Raw genomic sequence first — 24,992 nt, forward strand, 5'->3', positions numbered from 1 at the left:
TATTTAATATAGGCGTTCACTCTGCTTTAGTTTACTTATAGAGAGGCAACAACCCTATTACATTATGATACTAACTTGTACATGTGCTGTTCAGTTAACCTGGCTCATATCACTTCCAAAATGTTTTATTGTCTTATAATTACGCATTTTAAAGGTGGACTGGAAATGCTGAAACAGCTGAAGTCGCCGATGGTATTCTATTTATATACCCAACAGCATCTTATTATGATTAATTTCGGACTCCGTCAATAGTCTATATAAACAGATGAGTGAATGAACGAGAGACACCCAACTAGAAAGAAACTGAGGCGTAGAGACACGGTGAGAGGGAGAGGGTTGTGTGGGTGGGTGTGGAAGTGTGGGAGTGTGGGGGGGACCACCAGCTCACCGAGGACAAACTTGCAAGAAGCAGAGGATGCAGAAAAGGCTCCGCAAGAAAACAGTGCAGCTGCTCGGCGAGTTTTGAGGCTACAGAGACAGAGCAGAGCTTGCAGCGGATTACAATGATTGCCACAACTCAACAAAACATGACCACGGAGCTGGTATGTGTGTATTTTCTTTTGTTTTATTCGCACTTTTTTTTTTTTTAAATTTAATTTTATTTTAGATTCAGAGCACGTGTGTGTGTGAGGGGCTGTTCTGTGATGTGCAGAGGGGATTTTCGCGCAGAGGGGATTTTCGCCCATTCACACTTTCTTCATCAATATCCATCACCTGGACAGGCTTGACTCTGTGCACTGCGGTGCAGGCTGGGGTAACGTCCGGTCTTTGTCACTCCTACATTGTCTTTCTGTCCCATGCAGACTTTTCCAGCAAAATATCTGCACCAGAAACAATGCTTAATTCTCCAATAGGCAGTCGTGTCCCCTCCAGCATGGACCTGCACAGTGATAAAGAGGCAGCCTGCGCTGTATGATTGATTAGCCCTGTGGTACATAGATGTATTGTCAATGAGCAAAGATTATGAGCCAATATCTTCTTTTTACTGCCCTCACTTTAAACAGCCCTTGCTAGTTATGACACATACTCTAGAATATCTATAATTCACATTTTACACAGCTCCCCTATTTAGATGTAAAATGCATGTATTTTCATGAGTAGGCAGTTCTGCCTCGAAAACAACTTGTGAGCCCACTGATATGCATTTACATGAAATGTAATTGCACAGTAGGTGAACTGCACATGAGATTTATTCCTTGAAGTGTGTGTAACTGTCTGATTATAAATGCTTTAATGAGAAATTACAAATACTGGTACATTCAGGTTGCATCGGTTGTAAACTTTGATTTTAAACCTTTAATCAAATAATGAATCTTAAAATTTTCAGGAAATTTGAATCGCTGTTTTTTTTTTCCTTGTCAGTGCAGTCCAATTTCGAACCTTGCCAAGTCAACTAATGAACAGATCAAACTGTCAACCTGCTTGGAAAAGGGTTTCAGTCAAGCGGTCATTAGAAGCAGCTGCCCTGAAGGTGAATGTGTTCAAGAGTCTAGACTGAGTAGTTAAATTATGTCTAATTAGTATATAGCCTATTATGATACTGAGCATGGTGATGTTTGACATTAAGTGACACACTAATGTTTAAGCCTTTTACTTACATGCTGATGTGATGAAGTCTTAATGAAATCATAGTCTGAAAGATTTTATGATAATCCTGCTGCACAGTTGTCTCCTTCAGAGGGCCACACAAAGCTGCAAGGCTTATAGATAATCCATTAGCTGCAAGTGTTAAAGCATCACAGTGCAGTCTCTAATCAATGTGCAAAGCAATTAATGAGACAATAATATTTGTTCATATTCAATAAGGGGGTTTATTGTTGCTTCGCTGGGTTATAGAGTCTCATTTGCGTCAAGTTGGGGCAGTTCAAATTATATTGACAGTATATACCCCAGTATTACAAAACTGCAATCAACCCTCTCAAGACACCATCTGTTTCTTGGCCTTTGGATCAGAAAAGAAAAAAGTGAAAAGAGACGGTGGTTGGGGTTATAATGCCAGTTTCGACTTGTGTCATGTGTTGATGTATCATAACGTTAGAGAAGGTGCAAAGTTGATTGCAGATTCCACTTAATGTGGCAGTCATATAACAGAAAATGCTGTGTTTGTGGTTTAGCTATTCTCTGACATTAAGGAATAAAACCAGCAGTGACAGTAATATTCATCCTTAACACTGGTAAAGTGCCAATATGACACTGTGGGTTCTTACAGTGAGCATATTACGTGTATATCATTTGCCGGTACCTCTTTGGAGCTTGCTAAAAAATGGCATATTCCTTTTCATGTTGTACTGTAACTCTATCTCTCAATTGTAGCTCTCCCACGTGCGCTTTACTGATGCTGCTTATTTCCTAAGGCAGGAGTTCGGCCACTTTGAGTGGCTGGACATGCTGAGCTCCGTCATACAGCAACCTTTTGTACAGTAATTTTCTTGCGTCTGATGGGGAGCATGAAAAGAAGATAGGGCAGCCTTGCAGCAGAAGAGGCTAAAGCAGCCTTTCATTTCACTAAGGCTTTTGCTGCATTGTCTGGCAATGGCCTCGAGGGCAAAAAAACTGCCCTGTTAGTTTCATATGGTGTTGTACCACCTACTGTTATTTTTATTTTTATTTTTTTGAAGATAAGAAACACAAAGTCAGAAATCTGGTGCAGTGAGTGGTAGCACTGAAATTCATCTGAATCTGATGAAAGACAGTCTAGATATGAATCAGTATTGATCTCATCACTACAGTAGTTTGATTACCATTTAATTAAACCATGCTAAAGTTAACAGTCTGCGCTTAATGATGACCTTCATTTTTAATAAAGGGGAGGGAAAATATTGACAAGGTAATACATACGTGGGTTATCTGCAGATGTCCCTTGCAAGCTGTTATAGTGAATCAATAAAATCAGGAGCCTATAGTTTAGATGGAGGGCTGTATGTGACTGCCAACAGAGCTCTCCCTTTTATATGTTGGTAGTTATTTTGTTGATGCGTTCGCCAATGTTTTGTGTGCAATAAACATTGCCGGCCAGTGTTAAAGGGGGGAGCTTGGAGGTATGCAAATCCAAACCAGAATCCCTGAACAGCTTGCACTGGTTTCCTCATTCCCCTGCATGTGATTTATTGTTGGATGCCTCAAAGACACAGAAGATGGAGTTAAGGAGGTCTCCTGAGCCTAATTTATGAATTCTGAGCACCGCCTGGATTCTGCGCAACCCAGTTGTGGTGCATGGCTGTGCAGACTGAGTAATTGTGTTTGGCGTGACTTGCTTTTGTGGTGTGCAAACTCAATCAATACAGTTGAAATTGTTTGATTTTGTGTGCATCTCTTTGAGGAAAAGGGGCCAGTTAGTTTGAGTCTTTTAGTGTGCAGTTTAATAAACAATTGCAGTCTATTTAGTGTGATTTGTAAGCAAAAATGGTAGAAGGGACAGAATAGTCTTAGATTTTGTTGGTTTGTTCCACTAGGAGGTGTCATATATTACAGGAAACAGTGTTTAACAAAGGAGTGTCTATCCAAAAGTTTCCTTCATGGCTATATTCCCACTGTTAATTGTTTCCCCCTGGACCTTGTACACATTATTGATTCCCTGATTTGGCTGAATGAAAAGCCCGTGGCTCTACTCTCTCTCTCTTCTGATTCATTTCTGTGTGGTTTGCCAAAGAATCCTCTCACGAGGACGCCTTCAGGATGAGTTATCCACAAATGTATTGGCTTTGATTTGCAATCTTGCGCCCTCTGGTCTTTGAGTGACACCACAGCTCATGCGGGATCACGCAGGCTGAATAAAAAGATAGCTCACACTGAGGACAGTCTTTGTGTGATTCAGTTTTGTTCTGGCTCAGCAGAAAACCCAGTTAGAGATATTTTTGCTTGTCCATCAGGGTGCTGACTGAGATAAACCTGGTCTGTCATACAGCTTGTCATCTGTTCGACTGTGCCAGCAGTTTGTGCTGCATTAGGTTCCCACATGCTTTGTGACCAGCAGCCAGTAGGCGCTAGCAGCTTCGCCAATGTTCACTCTGGGGATTCTGCTCAGTCTGTCTGCTCCGTACCTCATTTGCAAGCGTGACAAAACTCCTTATACACTGAAATGTGGGATTCTCCCTGTCTGTCTTAACAAAGACATGACCTTAATTGGAAGTATAGCTTAATGTCTGCGCTCAGGGGAATGATAAGAGCAGTGCATCTCATTAGGCAGATGTTCCAGGTCTCACATTGCTCATATAATGAGGGAGAGGACGTGCAAATGAAAACACAGTGTATTGGCATCAGTTAAGTGAAGCCGACCCAGTATGTTTTGTTATGGAAGCTCAATTAAAAAAACCAAAACCAAAAAAAAAAACAGTTTTTCAAACTTTTACCCAAAAATGCAAACTGTGCAGTATGATTCAGTGACTGCACTCAACCAAAGTCTTCACTTACTGTAGGCTTCTTTATTTAATAGCTGAATGGGGATTCCCTGAGCAATTGTTAACTGAGAGGTAGGAGAATGCGATAAGAAAGCATTAAACCACACTTAAAGTTGTCCCTGCAGGTGTAACTGGTTTTAATTTGACCCTGTTATGATACCTCAGCCAAGCAGATCTGTTAAAGATGAGACATTGGCAGGAGTTTTGTGCTGGCAGGCAATGTTTTAGAAAGCAATAAAAATGTGTATCAAAACTAAAATTTAGATGCAGTTGGACAGATAAAGAAACACCCACTGAAATGGTTTTTTTAGACATTTTCACTCCAGCTATGTAACTGCATTGTCAGTTTCCAGCACTTTGATACACAGAGTGTCAGAGGCTTTAAATCCGATAGCGAAGACAGGCACATGTGATAGTGGAGAGAAAGTGCTAAGGTATTAAAGGTGGATATCGAGGCAAGCGTGGCACAGAATTGGGGCATCTGGTGTTATGCAGGGTGCACGGAAGAGCAGCAATCTGTTGGCCAATGCACCACACATGCCCCTCTTCCGTTACCCTCCTCTCGACGGCTTGGAGAAAAGTGATCAGGACCAGCGAGGTTTTGAGGGCCAAGTCAAAGGGGTGAGCTGGAGTAATGAAGGCTGAATTTTATGGCTGCTTTGTGACTGAACTTTCACACTCCAGCAGGCATGTGGTTCCAGCAGTGCCAGCAACTCATTATGAGGGAGCGGGGCACAGCCAGGGAACAACACACAATTGTATTTAATTGTGACTGATACTGATGCAGGCTCATTCCATCAGTTCCCCCTGATTGCATTTGGAGGGTATACAAGGACTAGAATCTAAAGTTTGAAATTTTGCTCTCTGGGTAACTGTGTGTGTTGTTTGTTACTCATCATATTATTTTATTCTTCCTTTTATTGCATTTTTAACAACTTCATCCAGAGCTATAGTTTAAATCCTGACACATGAAAGCAGCTCTTTGGAATTGAAGTATGAGAAAGCTTCTTTTTTTTTCTGTAAAAGTGCATTTCTCAACAACTCTTTACCCATCCCCCTCTGTTTTAACAGTACCACATGGACCATCAGTCATGAAACAGGTGAAATGAAGCAGTATTGAAAAAAAAATTATGGTGCGGCCAAAATTGCTGCCGCAATTAAAGTCATATCTCTCATATGCAGCAATTTTGTGCAGTTTTCATATGGAAAATTGGTGTAATTCAGTGAGAGCTCTGTGATTCTGAAGGCTGGTCTAAGCCCCCCGAGACTCACTGTGCTGATATGCCTGTCGGGGAGAAATTTCTGTAAGACTGTGGAAATGAAGCAGCACTAATGTCCTCCTCTTCAGCTGTTCTTGCATTCATCACTGTGTTTGTGTACTCTTCAATATAAGGACCTGGGGAGCACAGACGGTCCTCCGAGGAACTGGAAGGGCATCGGAATCGCCATGGTGGTGATCCTGGCTGTTATGTCTTTGGTCCTTCTCTCTGTCATCCTCCTCACACCTGGTAAGAATGTGTAAAGTGAGAAAGGGCAAAATGGGTGTAAAGATGGTGGGGAGAGTTAAAGCATTCTAAATCATTTCAGAGATTTTCTTATTCACTTTCTGGTGGCAGATTGCATTAGAAGATCCACGCACCCCACATAAATCTCTAGTAGGGTAGGCAGTATATGAAGCCAGCAGCCAGTTAGCTTATCTTAGCATAAAGACTGGAAACAGGTGGAAACACCTCATTGGCTCTCTGCAGAAGTGACAGCATCCTCCTAAAGCTCACTAATTAATTGTGTCTCTCCTGTTTGTTTAATCCCTCCAAAAAAAACCACAATGTAAATACAACCATTTATGGGATTTTAATCTCAATGACAATTTCTTGGCCCTGAGCAGTTGCCTGGCAACCAAGGAAGAATCCAGGAAGTTACTCCTCCCAGCCGCATTTGAGGAATCATAAAACCTTGTAAAAAGTGACTTCTTGGGTTCACTTTTTAGTTTCAGTAAAGATTAAACAAACAGGACATATTCTGTTAATTAGAGCTGTTATTGTCTCGTCAGGTTAGCGGTTTCCCCGCGGCTGCTCACTGAATATAAATTCAGATGCAATGAGGCCAAAAAAAGGAAAAAAGGCATTGTTGTGAATTGCATTTTAATAGTGGTAGGTATTAAACAGTGTGGAAAATGCTTAACGGGAAATGAGTTGACACAAATTCCAAAATGTCCAAAATTAAAGCACCATGCTAGGATTTAAAAATCAGACTTTGTGATGGTCAGTACATTTGTTCAGAGACTCGGGTACTGAATTCAGTGACCTGAATGAGGTGGGGGGGTTTTAAGCGATTGACAGTTCTGCAGTCTTAATTTTCTTCTTCAGGTTAGTTTAAAATAAATAAATTATTATTAAGTTTAACACACCTCCATATCTGAGACTTATGTCGTGATGAGATGTCTGCCCTGTGCTCATAATATGGTAATGACATGTACAAATATTAAATGCACTAATGCCCCTGTAGCTGTACTGTGCTTGATTCATGCAGAGTGTTGTAAACTAATAACAGTAACTCTGAGAATGCAAAATATGAATCTAAGATGAAGCAGAAATGTAGGCCAAGTTGCAGAAAGCCTCAGACTTTGCATTTCTGTAAACAAAGGAGTTTTTCTGATGTGCTAGTTACTACTGTCTCTTTGCCCTTAAAGATGAGTCTCACTTGTTACTTCGCTCCCATCTCACGATGGAGGATCTTGAGAGTGAAGAGTTTAAAGTTCATGACCCCTGTGTAGCATGGCTGAACGGTAAGGATCCATGTTTTGACTCACAAATCACTCCTCATTGACAAAGTCCTCATAACACTCTGACACCTACGACAGAGCCACTGGTTTGCAGCCTGGTTTGTTCTGTTCTTTCATTCTTATAACACAGGATGCTCTTCTGTCAACTCTCTTAACCTTTTTAGAAAATGAAGTGGCTCTTCGCACCAGAGAGGGACATGTCCTGTCATTCAGCCTCACCAGCAACTTAACCTCAACTCTGCTGGACAACAGCTCCCTGGTGAGTATCCACAGAGACTCGGGTACATTGATGGCTCAACAATAGATTTAGAAAGAGATGCTGTATTTCCCACTGCTCCACATCCCACTAAAAGACAAAAAAGATTTGGAAGAGTGACAGTATTTACCCCCACCCCCCCACCCCACCCCAAATCTGGCTGCTCTGTGAGCCCTCAATATGAGCCTTCAAAGAGAATTTTCCAAGCAAGGCCATCATTTTGAACACCGCCTCTGCACGACACTGACAGACTTATGTGGGTCATTGCAGACGAGCTTAAAGCAGGGCTGTGTTGTCAGGTTGAGAAGTCACTCCTCGGTTTTGTGATGTTTTTTTTTTTTCATCTTTGCTGCTGTTTCCAATTCCAGAAAAAGATTTTTTTTTTTTTTTTGTATAAAGAAGCATATGGGATTTCCCTAAATAAATGAATTGCTGCGACAGTCTCACCAAATGTAGTATTCATCTTTAAGATTAGAATTCACAGTAAATGAGTAAAACTTTATCTCAAGGGGGTTTCACACTCGTGTGAGAGACAATGAAAAACACGTGAAGTCTAGAAAGAAATGGTAAAATATCTGAACAAATCAGGAAGGGAAGCTTTACACAAACAAGGGTAAAAACGAAATCACCGCAAGTCTTAAAACGCATGGCAGAAGCACATGTTCTCATGAAAAAAAAACTGGCATGTAAGAGGGATTTTGAATTAGGTCATGAATTCTGGAGGAAATCGACATTTTGATGCAAGAATTAATGCGATATGGTAATTTATATTTGGTGGTACGTCTCTGTTCTGGGACCTCGCCATCCCTCCAAGTGGATACATGAAAAGCCCATACAGAACAGAGCAGATAACAGATGTTTTAAATCAAGGAGGAGCTGGGGTGGTGGCGGGTTGCAGTGTGGCTTGCAGAACCACACCACTGTGGGCAGACTAAAGCAAGTTAAATAGAGCTCCCACTACGACAGCTATTCTTCTCTATTTTGTTTTGTTTGTGTGTAAAATAATGCAGTGTTTTTCTTGTTTTATTTAACTTGAGGGTATATACCATTTCACTTGGAAATACACATTACTTATTTTTTTGATGTTATTTACAGTATACTTTACTCTGTGACTTTATTTGACACTTACCAGGTGTGCAGAATTCACAAAAACACAAATTCATCATCAGCATAATAATAATGGGTAGATAATGTGCCCAATAGAGCAGGTAAAGACAGGTCCCAATTATAATTCTTGAGAAACAGGCCAGGTCAGAGGATAACAATCACAAACTTTACTTGCAATGGATAGAAGGACGTTAAAATATTTTGTGTTATTGGGTTTTTTTTCTGCAGGACCTGACCACTACTAAGTTCCAAGTGTCTGCAGACAAGAGGTTTGTCCTCTTGGCGTATAACGTTCGACCGGTAAGTTTTCTTTGAAAGCCGAGTGGGCTCAGATGTACCCAGAAGGAACCAGCATTTTTTTTATCTGTCAGAAATTATCCAGGGTCATGGATTATCCACTAATATCAGAGAGGAGCTATTATGGCTCACAAACTTCCATATATTTGACAGGCCACTAGTGGCATGCAAAACAGTTGCGACATGCATCCTGATCAGAGGCTCAATGAAACAACAGGGAGGAAGAGCAGGAACAGGAGGAGTGTGCGGAGAAATAGTGTGTGTGTGTGTGAGCTCATTTATGCAACTGCAGCAATCTTCAGCTCTCTAACACCACTTGCCAAATGACAGGGATAACATATGAGGGGTTGAATATTTAAACCGGCTGATGGCAGGAGGTGCGGGGAGTTGAGGAAAGCTTAGATTGTGATAGCCGTGAAGAGTTTTCCACAAAGGTACAAATGGGGAAAGGGGAGATCAAGGAGATGGAGGGGTGAAGTTGGAGCTGCAGTAATGAAATCACCTCAGCCTGGTCGGGGGGGAATTTTAATGAGAATCTGACGAGAATCTCAATTACAGGTGGTTTCAGATAAGCGCCGGGGTAGACAAAACACAGATCTTTTGCTCACTTTACTTTTAACACTGCGTAGCTCAGTTTCTCCATCCCCCCACCAGCCACCTTGCTCTCTAAATACCCTCATGGTTAATAAATAGGTGAATCTTTCTTCAAAGGGAAGGCAAGTTGTAATGTACGAGTAATCGATGAAGCAAGAAAACAGAATTAGGAGGAAAAGAAGGTTCTCAGCAACATTTCCCCTAGATTTTATTAAAAATCTTGAAACTGATTTTTGATGCTGTCTTGGTCTGCTCTTTATTCAGCCTCTCAGCCTCTTTCCAGTTCCCTGGGCTTCCTTTAGAGACCTGCTTTTGCTCTAATCACTGCACATCATATTTTCTCTGTGTGGGGGGAACGAATGAGCCTGTTGCTGTGTTACAGCATTATCACAAACACAGTGCATCCATTCTAACTAAATTATTGAGCGCTTAGCGTGGATTCAATCAGCTTTCACATATCTCTGTAGAGAAAGGGCTCAGATCCATGCCCAGTTTGTGGGCTGCTTTGGTTGATTCATACGCTGTTCTATTAGCATACTTCCTTTGATATCAGCAGGAATTGTCCTGTCTCATCTGTATGCTCAGAGTGTACACACACTCAAGGAAATCAGACACAATGGGCATGCCACCTGGAATCATTTGTTTATTTAGACATGATTTTTTTTTGTGTGTGTTAGCAAGGCTGGCATATTGTCAGTGTGCGCAGGGGGCTATCCCTCCGTGTCCCTCTTTTCTGTAACTGCCTCCTTCTCTCTCCTGCTTCATCTTCCTCACTCTCACTCACTTTTTTCTGTCTATCTCTGGGGGGATTTGTGCTGACTGAAGCAGTTTGCGCCAGGCAGCGGCTTTGCCGTTCAGAAGAGGAGCAGAGAGCGGTAACAAAAATGAGAGGAAAAAAAACACAGAAAGCAGTGGGGAAAAACACTCATGATGGAAGAGGACGCAAATGGGATGTGCACCGCTTGCCCTTAGATACAATGCCCAGTTGAAATGAGTCAGAAAGATTATCCAAAAATGTCAGAGATGCTAGAAGGAGAAAGCTGTAGTAGAAAGAAACATATGAGCAGGCTATGTGTAAAGTTAAAAGGCTTCTTGGATTTTGTATTACCTCTGGAGGTTTAGGGGAGAGTAAAGGCTTCTTTGGATTTTGTATTACCTCTGGAGGCTTTAGGGGAGAGTGTGCCAGTGAAATAAATGGATTTTGATAAGAGGGTGTACACATAAGTCAGTTAGGGAATTTCACCACACATGGGAACAAGAGAAAGCAGACTTAAAGCCTATTTGAATTAAGCAGGTTTGTTTTTAGAGGTTTTTTTGTGTGTGTGCAAGAGGCGAGAGGGAGAAAAGAGAGACGTACATATTTTCAAATGAGTGATGTTGAAATAGTTCAGCGAAGGTGGAGGTTTCCAGGATTGATGAGCAGAGCCAAATGAACCGGTGCCTGCCAAGACAGTGTAGTTTCAGGACAAATAAAATGCCAAGGGAGTTGTGTCTGCACTCTGCAGCAAACCCTGATGGGTGCTTGTATCAAAGGCAGCGCATTGTGGGGCTGCTAAGTAATGCATGTGAGGCGGGAACACTGTTGAGAAGAAAAGCTGCTATTATCTCCGCATTGTGGATTTTACATTGTACAAAAGCTCCTAATATCTGTGTTTCTGCAAAGGGTGTTGTAATCTCTGTACATAGTCTTTGTCACATTATCCAGCAATATCTTCTGAGAATTTAACCATGTGTTGTGTCCATACCCCCTCTTTTTTGGCAACATGGAGGGGGTGGGTAGAAAAAGGGAGGCTGACAAGCTGAGCGATCTGGAGGATTTATGATATGCTACTGGCAGCCACATTAGAATTCACTCTGCCTCTTTATGACAGATGCTCTCACTCTCTCTTTCTATTTATCACAAAAATGCGAACACACAATAACACAGCATCTGCCAATGATGTTAAATCACAAGCAGAATATTTCGGTTCCTAAACAAATCATAAACAGCTGATTGCACATGGTGCTGACGGCAGTGCTGCCCCCTTTGGTCTCAAAGACTGATACTCCCTTTAACTTCCTGTCTTGGCTTCTTTCACTCTATCTTTTTTTTTTTTCCCCTCACTTTCCTTTTAGTGTTGACCAGTTCATGCTATCCTCTTCCTGTTCTTGCTACTGTTTTGTGTTGTAAACAGCTCTTTTTCTGCACCATCTAATACATGGCCCCTCATGCACAGCCGTTACGCCACAATCAGATTTCGATTTAATTTAGATAGCCTTAAAATTTATTTCCCCTCCTTTATCCCTGCAGCTTTACCACTGTGTTGCTCCATTCATGCATTTTCTAACAACAGACAGCACAGAAGAAGAAAAAAAAATCCAATTTCAGCACTAAGTGTGTTGTATAGAGGATGTGACATTTAATTTCTTTAGGGATTGGTTTTCCAGGTGGCTGGGGCTTTTAGAGGCCAGTGGGCAAATGCCGCTTCCAACTCTGATTAAAAAGAGGCATAGAAATCAATATATTGCTTTGAATTCATTTGGTAATGCTTTGATCAGCTGCAGTTAGCAGACACACTTACATGCACAAATTCATTCGCACACGTTAATTTAATTATTCAGAACTTTTGATGCTTTTGTAGGGTTTGCGACACAGCTGCCAGCCACTATAGAGCTCAGTGTGAGGGATATTAACTTTAATGATGCTGTTTAATAGGAATGTCTATGTTCGTTTCTGTGCTTTTCTTTCACATGCTATGTCTTTAGTGTTGTGTCTTTTGCTCAGTCTTAAAGGTCCAACTTTCTCTTTTTTTCACTTGGGATCACAGTTATGATGTAATATGGATGAAATTGCTGCCAGTAGTTTAATGACTCCTTCAAATTAAGTCCATATCGCTAAGATGTAAAGATGTGATTGGTTCGATAAAAAGTTAAGCAGTGTTAAAATACCATCTACTAAAAAATGACCATATATGCAAATACTTACAGTATGAGGCCCTTTCCCACTACTATTCTGTTAGGTGAAAGAATAATATTAAATATAACTATTGCATTTATGGGATCACTGAACATTTACCTTTCTAATTTTGTAGAGTAAAATTGTCCTTCTCCCTTTTGTCAAGCAATAAGCCACTTGACTCAGTCTTTGCAGTGATTTTGCAAGAGCTTAGATAATGCAAAATACGACTCCTTGTTGCTTATTGCTTAATTGTAATGATGTTCATCATAATATTTGTTTCATTTGCATTTAACTTCAGTCGTACATATATAGGTGCATGTGTGAGCACTAAAATATGTGTGTTTTCATCAATGTGCGGCACACCTTTGTGCATGATATCCTCTACCTTTTTCAGGTGTTCTCTCAGTCCTTCACTGCCTCCTATGCTATCTACAATGTGGCTAATGGGTAGGTGGAATCATCACTGCTAATGCATGGGCTGCACTGGGCATGAGCGTTACCAATGCAAGCAGACCTGCAGATTGAAAAAAACTTCCCCCAAAGCGTGTTTCATTGAATCAAAACTTCATGTTTCTGTCAGACGTCCATTCATTTGTCAGTGTTGTTTTCAGGCTCTACCAGCATAAGGTTTGTACTGTACTTCAGATTTCACTGCCTGAGAATCATATTCAGCATTATCTGTGGACAAAAAACTCTGTGGTGGTAGCTGTGGATGATCCCTTGAAGTTCTGAGGAGTGATTCTGAAAAGGATTTCAGGAGGACCTGCAATATTGATCATTGCCCGAGTATGCCTTGGAGGGAAATGTTTGCCTGCCCTGAGGAAGAAAAATTAAAGTGTGGCTAGAAATATGAAAAAAAATAAATAAATAAATTTGTTGCACTCTTGCATGAATCGGCCCCGTTCTCTGTTTCATTTCCCTCTCTGCATCTTGCTCTTTTGTCCTCACAGTGCAGTAGCTCTCTCAAGGGCAGGGCTTGGATGGACCTTGGATGGCTTCAAAGATGAGAGTGGTCCCTGATGGAGGGCTTATGTCTGAGTTTTTGTGTGTGTTTCAGTGATCTGCTGGAGCTCAGCCCTCCAGAGAGGCAGAAGGCAGCACTACAGTATGCTTCTTGGGGACCTCAGGGGAACCAGCTGGTAAGTGAGGGGTTTACTTATCTGTTGTCATCTGATTCAATTAAAACTGTCAATATGATGGAAGCTTTTCTCACCCTTTACAATCCATAATAATACTGAATGCATCCACCATTTGACATAATTTTCATCTTAGTAATGTCAAAGGTACCATATCTTCATCTACAATGAACTTCAGCCGAAGTGGCTGTCTTACTATAATAGGGTTGTTTTATGCTCATAATACATATATAATTCATCTACCTGACCTGCAATGTAATTGGCTTTTGCTGCTGTGTCAGTGCTCATCTGCAGCTTATTAACTGGCAAGTGAAGATGTATTGGCTCCCACCCGTGTGTGTGCGCTGGCCAATGATTCATTCATTCTTGGAGGCCGTCCGCTTCTCAAATCAGGGAGCCAGCAATGAAGTCTGCAACCTTGCTGTCTTTGATAATGGATTGGCGGTGCTTTCTGTCTGTGCTGCTCATGCCAGGCCTTTGTGTTTGACGGCGATATCTACTACCAACCGAGTGTGCCCAGCGAACCCCTGCGTCTCACATCCACTGACCAGGAGCAATACGTGGTGAACGGCCTCTCTGACTGGACTTACGAAGGTGAAATGTAGTTCACAACACCAATCATGTAAAGCAGATTCATACTTTGACTTTGATAGTATAATTATTCTTTCTTCTAAAACAGAGGAGGTGCTGCTGACATATGTTGCCCACTGGTGGTCCGTGGATGGTGCCCGGCTTGCGTACCTCAGCATCAACAACTCTGCTACACCCGTGATGGAAATACCTCATTTCTTAGGTGGTCTCTACCCCTCCAATGTGCTCTTCCCATACCCCAAGGTGAAAACTGCTATGCAATTTGTGGTTATCAAGTGTAGACAGATTGGGAAAATCCCAGTGTTTTCCATTTAAATTTCAATTTGCAAAATTATAAAGTGTGGAAAAAACAAAGGTTTCAGAATACTTTCTGAACCGAAGTAGTGGACTGACTAATAGCACAGTTGCCTCTGGTCTCTTGCTGCTAGCATGGCTAAAAATATTTGCCAGAGCTTACATTTCACATTTTTCATGAGGTTATTTGATCCTTTTTCTTTTCTTCATATGGGTGTCCTCACAGGCTGGCTCAAGTATCCCATCAGTCAGTCTGTTTGTGGTGAATCTGTATGGTCCAGCTCACACTCTGGAAATGATGCCTCCAGACTCCTTCAGAGCCAGGTAGTACAACTTTGTAAATGCTGAAACAGAATAAACCTTAAAGGCTTCAGAACCCACCTGAAATGAGTACACGTGTCCACAGTCTTCTCCCTTTTACTCGCCATGTTTTAAATGTTTCTTTGCACCACTTTCCAATGCTTTCCCCGTGTCTAATTCGTTTTGCATCGCTTCTTCAGAGACAGCTACATCTCCATGGTGACTTGGATCAGCAGCACCCGGCTCGCGGTTCGTTGGCTGAATCGCGCCCAGAACCAATCTGTGTTCTGTGTTTGCGAGGCCACCACAGGGGCATGCTCGGAGGTGAGCGGTCATCACCTGTTCCACATTAGTAATCTGAACGCCTTCTGTTGCAATATACAGCTGTAATAGAATTTTTGCTTCATTTACACAGTGTTGGGAGTCAAGATTGATTTCCTTAAGCTCTCAAATCTCCACTGACTGGATTAATATTTAAGGTCATTTGCTGCATGAGAAGAATTTTCAGTGATGTACTGCAGTATTTTATTCCTGCTACTCTTCTATAAATCCTCACAGCTCTCACTTAAGTAATTCTAGCATATTAAAGGGGTGCCCTTTTCCTTATTTTTAATCATTTATATAGTACCGTGCAAAAGTCTTGAGCCACCCCTCATTTTTTTATATTTTTCTTCCAAGGAGAAACACATGCTTGTAATGTTTTAAAAGTGGTCTTCAGCAATAGTTCCCCAGGATTTCTGAAGGTCTTTCAAAGACACTGGCTGCTGTTTCAATCACTTTAAGTTCAATCCTTGTACCTGACCATTTTCAGAGGAATTTTTTGTTTGTTTGTTAAGCCATTTAACGCAGACCTATGAATCATTCAAGCATTAAAAAAAGCACCTAATTCAAGGGATGAACCATTGTTCTATTGTGTCTACACATAGCAGGCAACTTTGCAAAGAACCAATTTTAAATTAAATCTTTAGGAACTTTGTTGCTAGCACCATGTCACAAAAACACACATTTTATTCCCATTTCCCATCTACAGCAGCTGAACAGTATGTGAAAGTCATGTCCTTAAGAAATAGGGGAAGAAATTCAGCAAAGGCCTGACACATCCATCTGACCCTTTAGTTGATCCGTCTACTACTCACTGAGGCCTCATCAGAAATGGCCTCAGTGAGAAGGGTGGCTGCCAAGAAGCCATTCTTAAGGAAGGGAAACAGTGAGAAAAGGCTGGGGTATGCCAAGTTACACAACAACTGGACTGAAAATCAGGGGAAGCAGGGCTGTTTGTGAGGGGCAACCAATCAGAAGAAAGCTGGTTTAAAGAAAGAGGGAAGGGAGCTAAAATGGCTTGTGTCAGACAATGTTTTAACAGAGGCTGCCCCAAGTCCACTTTAGTGACATCCAATAATAAAAAAAAATATGGCATTGGAATTGACTAATCTTCTTTAAATGTAAGGCATAAAGAAAAAACAGCAAACGTTAGAGAAAAGTTGCAAAAAATGTAATACCTATTTATTCAGTGTAACTTTGTTTATTGCCTTCTCCTCTACTATTATTCTAATCTCTAATACACTGAGCCCCTTGGGTAACTCAAGTCAATTAAAAAGTCCAAGAATAAAAATACAGAGTTGGAAATAAACAATAATTTTTTTTTCATACACTGTTATTTTATTTGCTTTACTTTAGCTTTATTGATATAAAGCACTCTGTAAATGGTATAACTAATATTGTTTTCCACCTCATTTTAAATTGAAATTCATAGAAACACAAGATGGCCATGGACATGATGCAAAACCAACGACAGGTATGGAATTCTTTTGTTCTATGAAATCGTTTTACACCTCTTCATTGCAGGTGTCTTTCTTTTGACTGTTGCTTTTTTTTTTTTTTTTTTGATAGGATGTGCCACTGTTTTCAGCAGACGGCTCTGTTTTTTATACCATCCTGCCAGCAAAACAAGGCGCCCGTGGAGAGTATCACCACATTGCTGGTCTTGCGGCCCAGGTCAGTTTTGGGGCAGTTAAAAAAAAAAAATGTAAAAAAATTCCTGAGAGAAATGGTTGTTAACATTTCAGCCATGGGGAGGGAGGGGGGTTTGTGCAAACCCCCTACTGTGATTACTGTTTTCAGCAACACAGAAGCTAAAGTGTGCTTTTCTAATAATCTCCTCCATTTTTTCATGAACAAAGCCATTTGATTGCATTTATTTTCCCCCTATTTATACAAACAATTTGGTCTTTTTCCCTGGAGTCATTTTGCTGATTAATATTTTCTTGGTCCTTCGCTGTTTTTATCTTTGCGTTTCATTTCAATTATACAGCTTATTCATCTTGAGCAGGATAATTAAACATGTTTAATGATGCTTTTTAACAAACATAAACTATGCAAGAGAAAATGATACTTTCAAATGTAACACCTTTGTAGTTGTTTGGGCTCAAATTCAGAGATTCTTCTCTTATATCTCCTTAACGTTAGTCCCAAAATAAGCATTAAAAATTATAAGCATGCTGCCTCTACCCTTTCTCTGTGTCACTGTCTTCGGTTGAACTTCATGACCCTTTCTTCATGTTTGTTGTCATCTTCTGACACATTCTTGCTGTATCCTCCTACCTATTTTTAGTCAGCAAAGGTGTCTGCTTCTGCATTGCTCTTCTTCTCTGTCTAACGCAGCCTGCCATCCCCTCTGTCCCTCCTCGCTTCTTGACATCAGGGAGCTGGGATGTCACCGTGCTCTGCGCCCTAGACGAGAAGGCTGGAAAAATGTATGTGTGAGCCACAGTGTGTGGAGCTGGGGCATATAAAGCTTTATCAGTGCACAGCTTCTTTCTTATGACACACAAGTGACAGCGGGTATAGTAGAGCTGAATATTGGCCATCGTTATAATAATCATCATATCTTATCGCTCTATGAGCTGAGAATAACTTCTAGATGTGTCAACTGCTGGAGAGCAAGCGATTTTATTAGGTCAGACTCTACAGTATGTGAATGGTACACACGTGATTGTAATTAAAAATAACTAAAAAGCCATTTTAACATGTACCATTGATCTCAAGTTAAATACCCCAAAGGAAACAGCTTTGACTCTGACTTTGGAAGGCATTGCATTGAATCTGAAGAGCGTAAAGGATTACTTACACTGGACCAGAGCAGATTATTGCTTAAATCTGTCTTTAGCCTGCTGGGGCCAGAAACCCCACGTGGACTGATTGACTGAGGTGTGAGCATGACAGACAAGCAAAGAAAGTCAATTTAAAATGTAGTTATTTTCAGTCCCAAAGCCCCTGGGTAGCTGCTTTCTGCCTGAAGACAAGTAGTTCTGCCTTACAGTATTCTACTTACATTTAGACACAAGTGTACAATCCTATGCTTACACTTTATAGGGGAGTGGATGTAAGCATGAGGAATACTGTACTGTGAGGCAAATCACCATTTCTAATTCTGCTTTACAAAGTAAATGCGGTTGATGTTCATCACATGCCGAAGTATGTAAATAGCTGTAAATAGATTTTTGTCATGAATAATTGATATCTGGAATAATTTGAATGAATTTGGGGCTCTCAGATATGATCTGCAGTGCTAGGCGTATACTGTGACTAACTATGTTTTTGATTCCTTTTTGTCTTCCTCAGCTATTTCCTGAGCACAGAGGAATCGAGACACAGCAGACACCTCTACAGGTATGCGTCATCACTGGGAGAGCCTTTTTAACACTTAATATGCATTACAGATATTTATAATTCAGTTTGTCCTAGAATTGGGCATTTCATCCAAGATTCTTCCTGTCTGCAATTCCAGATATCCAGCACATTATTTTTTTTAATTGTAATTATGAATAGTCAACACTCACTATTCAGTTGGGTATATCTGCACTTAATGCAGATTAATTCAGTTTTGCTTGTTTTAATTCCCAAAATGACATTTTTTTCAAGTCATAATGTGGTTTTGATATAAAAAAAAATTACATTACAGATATCTGACATTGTAATTATGACAAGTAATAACTGAACTGTAATTATCTTAATGGAAGGTTTACATAGTAAAAATACAAATATACAGATTTATAAATGGTCACTGAATAGACAGGCAGAGCACAGACCCAGGGGGTCCAGAGTGTTTGGGGGACCTTGGACCTTGAAGTGGTGGTTGAAACCAAAGAGACAAAAACAAGCCACAAAATGGCAACAGAGAAATGTAAATTCAAACAAAGATTAAACCACTGCAAAAACAGAAGGACAAGCGGTTCTCAAATCAACTACAAAGATGCAAACTGATTAATTAGAGGCTCCAAAAGAAAACAAACTATTGCAGCTTCGTTTCTCCTGCTCAGCCTTTAGGCAGAGCAGTTACATTGTTTGCAGTCCCATGCCTTATGGTGACCTTGGCCACTATAAATCCTTTGCAAACAATCATAGAGTTTTCTTTGACAACATCTTTTCATCTGATAAAATGCAGTTGCCAGAACTCTTTTCTAATGGTCCTTGCAAATGTTCCTTTCCTTCTCTGACTTTAAGAAGGTGATTCATTCCTTCATTTCACCCTGGCTGTATAAGTCTCCATGTAGGTGTCAGCCAGTCTTTGCTTTCTTAACTGCAACTGAATTACAGAATATAATGCTTTTATACTTTTATTATTATTATCATTTATCATTGTTGCTCTTTTAGCTGTAAGGCATATTGGTCAGCATCTGTTCTTTTTAAAAGCGAAGTACTTGACTCTGGACTAAATCATATCTTAAAGTTACTTTTGATTTGAGTGTTTTGGATATCTTGAACTACATTTCTACAGCAAATCTTGTTATTGTGGACACCTTTAATTAGGATTATAAGTTGGGTTAGGCGAAATGTTGTTATTGATATGTAAAATGTAATTACAGATAGGAGTGTGAGTCACTTAAGTGTTAAAATGTCTTGGCATAGACACCGACCTAACACAGATTCTGTACAATGTTGTAATAATAGTTAGGATAATTAGATATTCATCTTATTAACATTATTTGTTATAACATATAATTAGACCAGGAGTCTGCTGCACTGCTAGCAGCCCTGTGAGGCTGTTCTTACTTGGTAACATTTGCTAATTAGAAGATAACACAAATTGCAGCTTAGGCTTGTGGAAATGTCATTAATGCTGCGGGAACTTGGCCATAAACCGTAACGGACTCAATTTTTCATCTTTGCCTGAGGATGTTGCAAAATTAGAAATTAGAGGATGACCAAAGTCATTTTAATTTATCTTGAGCTCAACACAAATGTCTAAGCCAGCTTCATGACAATCCAGGCAACAGCTGTCAAGATATTTGACTTAAACCCAAAGAATGTGGTGGGATGTTTAGGGGGAATGTTAGCAGGATATCATCTAGGAACCATTACCGTCTCTACAAATTTATCAAGTACAGCTTAAAAAAAGAGTAATTGCATTCAGCAATGTCTTCATAACTGAATCGTTGTCACACCAACTGTATATGAGCCACACAAGCCAAGAGCTCAGTGGTCACATTTCTAACAAGAAAAGCTTCTCAGTGGAGATGGTCTGTGTGCTGCTTAAGACAGAGTCATTTAAGACTGATGATCTCACCTATGATAAACTTACTTGTCTGTTCCCTCATCAGTCTCCTAGCTTTCATATCTTTTTATGAGCTTACATAGCTTCAGGCTTCAGGAGATGTTTCACCATTATGGAGGAGGGAAGACGGCTTGTTTAAACTTTGTCTATGATTAATACTGTATGAAATTTGTAAGCACTGTGGTGAAGAGGGACATTTAGAGACTCAACACCGCCTAACAGAGCAATCTGTGTAACGACTTTTATGTCTAACCTTATTGAACCCCATTTGTTTCTGAAAAGTCAACTGCGTGAACGGTCTCTCTCTTGACACTGACATTCTCCTTTATATTGCACCAGTCATTTGACCCTCTCCTGGAGCAAATCAAACTGCTTTAGACTTTCCTGTTCTTTTGAAGTATGATCAATAATCTCTTCTCTTTTTTTCAAAGTGTGGACTTGGATGGAGTGTTTCAGCGCCACTGCATTACCTGTAACCTCATAGACGGATGCCATTTCTTTCGAGCCATTTTCAGCCCCAATCAAACCCACTTTACGCTCTACTGTTTGGGTAAATCACGCACACAGGCACATATTTATACACACACAGGCTCACATTGCTCAGGCAGTTGGTTTTATTATGGCATTTCAAAAAATCCACAGGCCCAGGAATCCCTAAAGTGACGGTTCACAGTACAAAGGAACCCTCCAGTGAGTGTTACATCTGCTTGTCTCAGTAATGGTAAAATAATACACAGACACACACACATACACATACACACTGGCTGTCTGCAGTTTCCCCAGACAGCCTACAGAGAGCAATACATTCAAGCAGACACCCGAGTGCAAATCCATTACTGCCATGCTTGTGAACACTGCCCTCTGCCTGTGGCTCTCAGTTAGAGCCATTTACATGAAGATGAGGATTTGATACAGAACTTGGTGGCATGCTGCGTCTGTCTCGATGAGTAAAACTGATTAAGACAGTGTTTTGTTTTGTTTTTGCTTTTGTTTTTGTTTTTATCTCCTAGGATATGTTGTCTTGGAAGATAACAACCGTCTGTCTAAAGCTCTGGAGGACAAAAGACTCCCTGAGACTCTTTTCAGGACACTCCCAGCAGATAACCATGGTACCACAAAGACACTACTATTTGTTTATTAAACTTTATTTATAGACGTCTGTTTCTTAAGCAATCAGTTAATATCAGCAGTAACAATGGGACACTGGCAAAACAAGAATCTCAGTCTGGGAGAGACAACTATAGTTAAGTATTAACTAGTATTATATGTTGGGTAATTATTGTGAGTGATAGTAAAAATGCCCTTTGGTTGAGCGGTTCAGATGTCATTCATAACCCTAAAAAGATTTTGCAGATACATACACTGTTTGCTTTCCTTAGATCTGCACCTGAAACTATCTCTACCTCAGGGCTACGAGGCCAACCTGCATCCTCTCCTCATCATTGTGTAAGTGTCATGGAACAAGCTTGATGACAGCTGTCATTTGTTTTTTGCAGCCTGTGGTCCCTTAATCTTTTCTTGGCTTGTCCAAGACTAACTGTCATGGTCCTGAGCCTTTTGCCCAGTGTTTTGTGTTTTTTTGGTTTTCGAAGTTCTGTTATTGCTAAATTCCTTCAGTTGTGTTTTCTTATGGTTTCGATTCTTCCTCTTTGTTGTGATTTTTGTTTTTAGTTCTGGCTATTTTGAGTTTTTTAATTCTTTCATTGATTCCAGGATGGCTTCTTTATAGTTACATTCTCAGGTTTGGTTGTAGTTTTCTGGGTCATGTTCTTAGTCATGATTTATTTGTATCCCCAGGCCTTAGTTTAGTTTTCTGAGTTTTGTTCTTGGTTATAGTTATTTATATTTAATTCCTGGTTCCCCCGTGTTCTCCTTGTGAAGTCTGTGTTTCTGTCATGTTTAGTCATTTCCTGGTTTTTTGGGTTGTTTTTTTTTTTGCTAGTTGTTGTGTTTAGTTTTGTGTTCCCTTGTCTCATTAGTCAGATTCTGTTCACCTGTGTTCTGTTTTCCCCAGCTGTGTTGTTTCTTCCTAATTACCTCATGTGCGTATTTAAGCCCTCAGTTTTCTTTTGTTCCTTGTTGCATCCTCCCTCATGGTTTTGTGTTCTTCAGTTCTGTGTTTGTTTTGGTTTATTTTGCAGTAAAAGAGCAATAAAAGCTAAATTTTTTTTATGCCTCTGGAGTCATGCATCTGGGTCTACACTCTGCCTGTCACACAGCCTAATATGACACGAACAGCTTTCACCATACCTGCTGATTCTGTTCATCTTGTTGTTCAGGGATGGCGTTCCTGGCAGTCAGTCTGTAACAGAGGAGTTTGCCCTTGACTGGCCTCTGGTCCTCTCCAGCATGCACAGCGTGGCCTTGGCCTGGGTGGATGGCAGGAGTGGGGTTGGCCGTGGACAGAAGACCACCGCTGTAGATCCACGCAAACTTGGCTCAATGAGAGTCAGAGATTATCTGGCAGTTATAGAGTCAGTGGAGTTATGCTAAAACAGAAGCATTTATAGATAAAACACAAAAAATATATTGTGGTAATTGGAAAAATTGAAGGTCTTCTGTGATGTTTCCACAGGTTGTTAATGCAGCTGCCTTACATAGACGATCGTCGGATGGCGCTCTATGGAAAGGTTATGGCGTTTTTACTTCTGGAAACTTATTTCCTTCTGATAAAACTTATCACAGCTATAACTAATTTTGACACTTCCATTGAATTTTCTCAATGCAGGCATTTGGTGGTTATTTAACCCTCAAGATGTTAGCAGCAACTGATAAGCTGTTTCAATGCTCAGCTGCTGTAGCACCAATAACTGACTTCAGGCTTTACAGTGAGTCGAGAAATTGCCATTAACTATTCATATAATGGGGCTGCTGAGATTGTGCCACAGCTCGGAGGCTGTTCATTTATTAGAGTAACAGTTATTCCACTTTTTTCAGGTGCTGCATTCTCAGAAAGGTATCTAGGACTTCCAGCAAAGGAAGAGCACGCTTACTCGGTAAGGCTCTAAAGCTAGTCCTCTGAACTGAGCCATTCAGGCATACATGGTTTTGATAGGTAAAATGTAATACAATTCCACTGCAAATGCAACATCAAAGATGACCTCAAATTTGTCTTTGGTAAACCCTCACTGATTTATCAAGGGTGGGGAAATATTATAAATGCATTCATGATACAGTTGGCCTGAGCAACAAACCACAACCTCGTGGATGAAAGTTGAATTGCCACCCTTTAAACTAATGCTCAACATTAAAGCTTTAATCAAGGTGGGATTTACTGCAGAGTCATTGTGACAGACTGCTAGAATTTTATCTAGGTGTACTCAATACCTCATTTGTATTGTAATCTTTACAGACTGCCTCCATGCTGGAGGAGGTTAACAAGCTTAAAGATGAGAACTTCCTCATTCTACATGGAACTGCAGATGGTGAGTTTGTGTTCATTTTATGAAAAATGTTCGCTATTTTTTGCATTAATTTTCCTTACATTGTTCATATTTTTGTGTGTTTGTGTGTAATCATCCATAGCGAGGGTACACTTCCAGCACAGCGCTGAACTCCTGAGCCGTCTAGTGAAGGTGGAGGCCAACTACTCACTGCAGCTGTACCCAGACGAGGGGCACATCCTGAGAGAGCCCCGCAGCATCAAACACTTCCAGCGGACAATGGTGAACTATCTCCATACCTGCTTGAAGCACAGGCCCCTCCTAGATCCCATAGAGGATGAAGAGGAGGAAGATGACTGAGCCCAAAGTTCCCCTTTCTTTCTTCTGGAGGGACTCTCTACGGACTGTATGCCATCTAATGCATTACCTTGGGTCAAATTATCAGGCACAAGAGCACAGGAGTGGGGACCAAACACATCAGATCACCTCCTACAATGTCTGGAAACATTAATGTACTGTATAATGTGTTGCACACAGTTATTTCTGCTGTTTTAATGTATGTTTGAAGCCCTGTTTGTTTACAAAATTCACGTGAAATGATGTAGAATACTGGATGGTAAAAGATTCTACCAAGAGTTTACAAAGATTTTAAAACATGCATGTCGTAATGGCTGCATGATGTGGATTCATTTACATTGCGTTTTGGGTGTATTGCTTATTTTTAAATCTCGCCTGTAAGGGCAAAATCTCCAACAGCCGGGAATACACTTGCAGACTTTAAAGGAAACTCAGCGCACGAGATGACTCAGCCTTGCATGCACAGTGATTTGCATAAAATGCCATAAAAGGCTTCTAAATAAATCAGCTACTGGATCACCCCATCTGAACGAGGCAGATTCCAGTCTTACAAAACCAAACATTTGGGACAGCTGTGATGCAAGATGGCTGCATCGCAAGATACAATGCAAACTGTCACCACTGGTCACTGACCTATGCAAATTCTGCACAATATTTTAGGCATTGCTGTAAAATCAGAATTATTTAAAGTTCTTTTTTTAATGTAGTGTGTTCCCGGCTTAAATAAATCAAGTATAATTCTTAGTCTGCCAAATACATTTTGTGAATTTTATCCACCAGTTTTGTTTGGATTATGTGATTAAGAATGATTTTGCAACTGGGAGTATTTATACCAAAAGCTCCAGTTTAAGAATCAAACAACTGTAGGCCTGTGTACTGTATTTGGAAGGGCAGTGCATTTCTGTTTTGATACATATTGGCATTTTAACCATTTCTTGTGTATTGCATAGTTAAATGATTCCCTGGGACAAACTGTTATGTGCCATTTTGTTACAGTCCACAAAGA

General features: G+C 40.5%; 1 protein-coding gene across 1 annotated transcript; it reads left to right on the forward strand.

Moving 5' to 3' along the window:
- Positions 1-379: 379 nt before the first annotated feature.
- On the forward strand, positions 380-24,992 carry LOC115782932 (inactive dipeptidyl peptidase 10). Its single transcript, XM_075074385.1, is given in 26 exon segments — positions 380-456; positions 458-542; positions 5,791-5,905; positions 7,087-7,182; positions 7,344-7,438; positions 8,771-8,842; positions 12,766-12,818; positions 13,429-13,510; positions 13,981-14,101; positions 14,187-14,341; positions 14,619-14,716; positions 14,893-15,016; positions 16,446-16,487; positions 16,583-16,687; positions 17,354-17,445; positions 18,314-18,361; positions 20,678-20,796; positions 20,889-20,936; positions 21,257-21,355; positions 21,626-21,692; positions 22,526-22,720; positions 22,822-22,876; positions 22,975-23,074; positions 23,184-23,242; positions 23,599-23,671; positions 23,772-24,992. Coding segments are annotated over 26 exon segments (2,457 nt in total). The 5' UTR covers positions 380-415; the 3' UTR covers positions 23,990-24,992.

This window comes from Archocentrus centrarchus, chromosome 7, assembly GCF_007364275.1.
Source record: "Archocentrus centrarchus isolate MPI-CPG fArcCen1 chromosome 7, fArcCen1, whole genome shotgun sequence".
Lineage (NCBI taxonomy): Eukaryota > Metazoa > Chordata > Actinopteri > Cichliformes > Cichlidae > Archocentrus > Archocentrus centrarchus.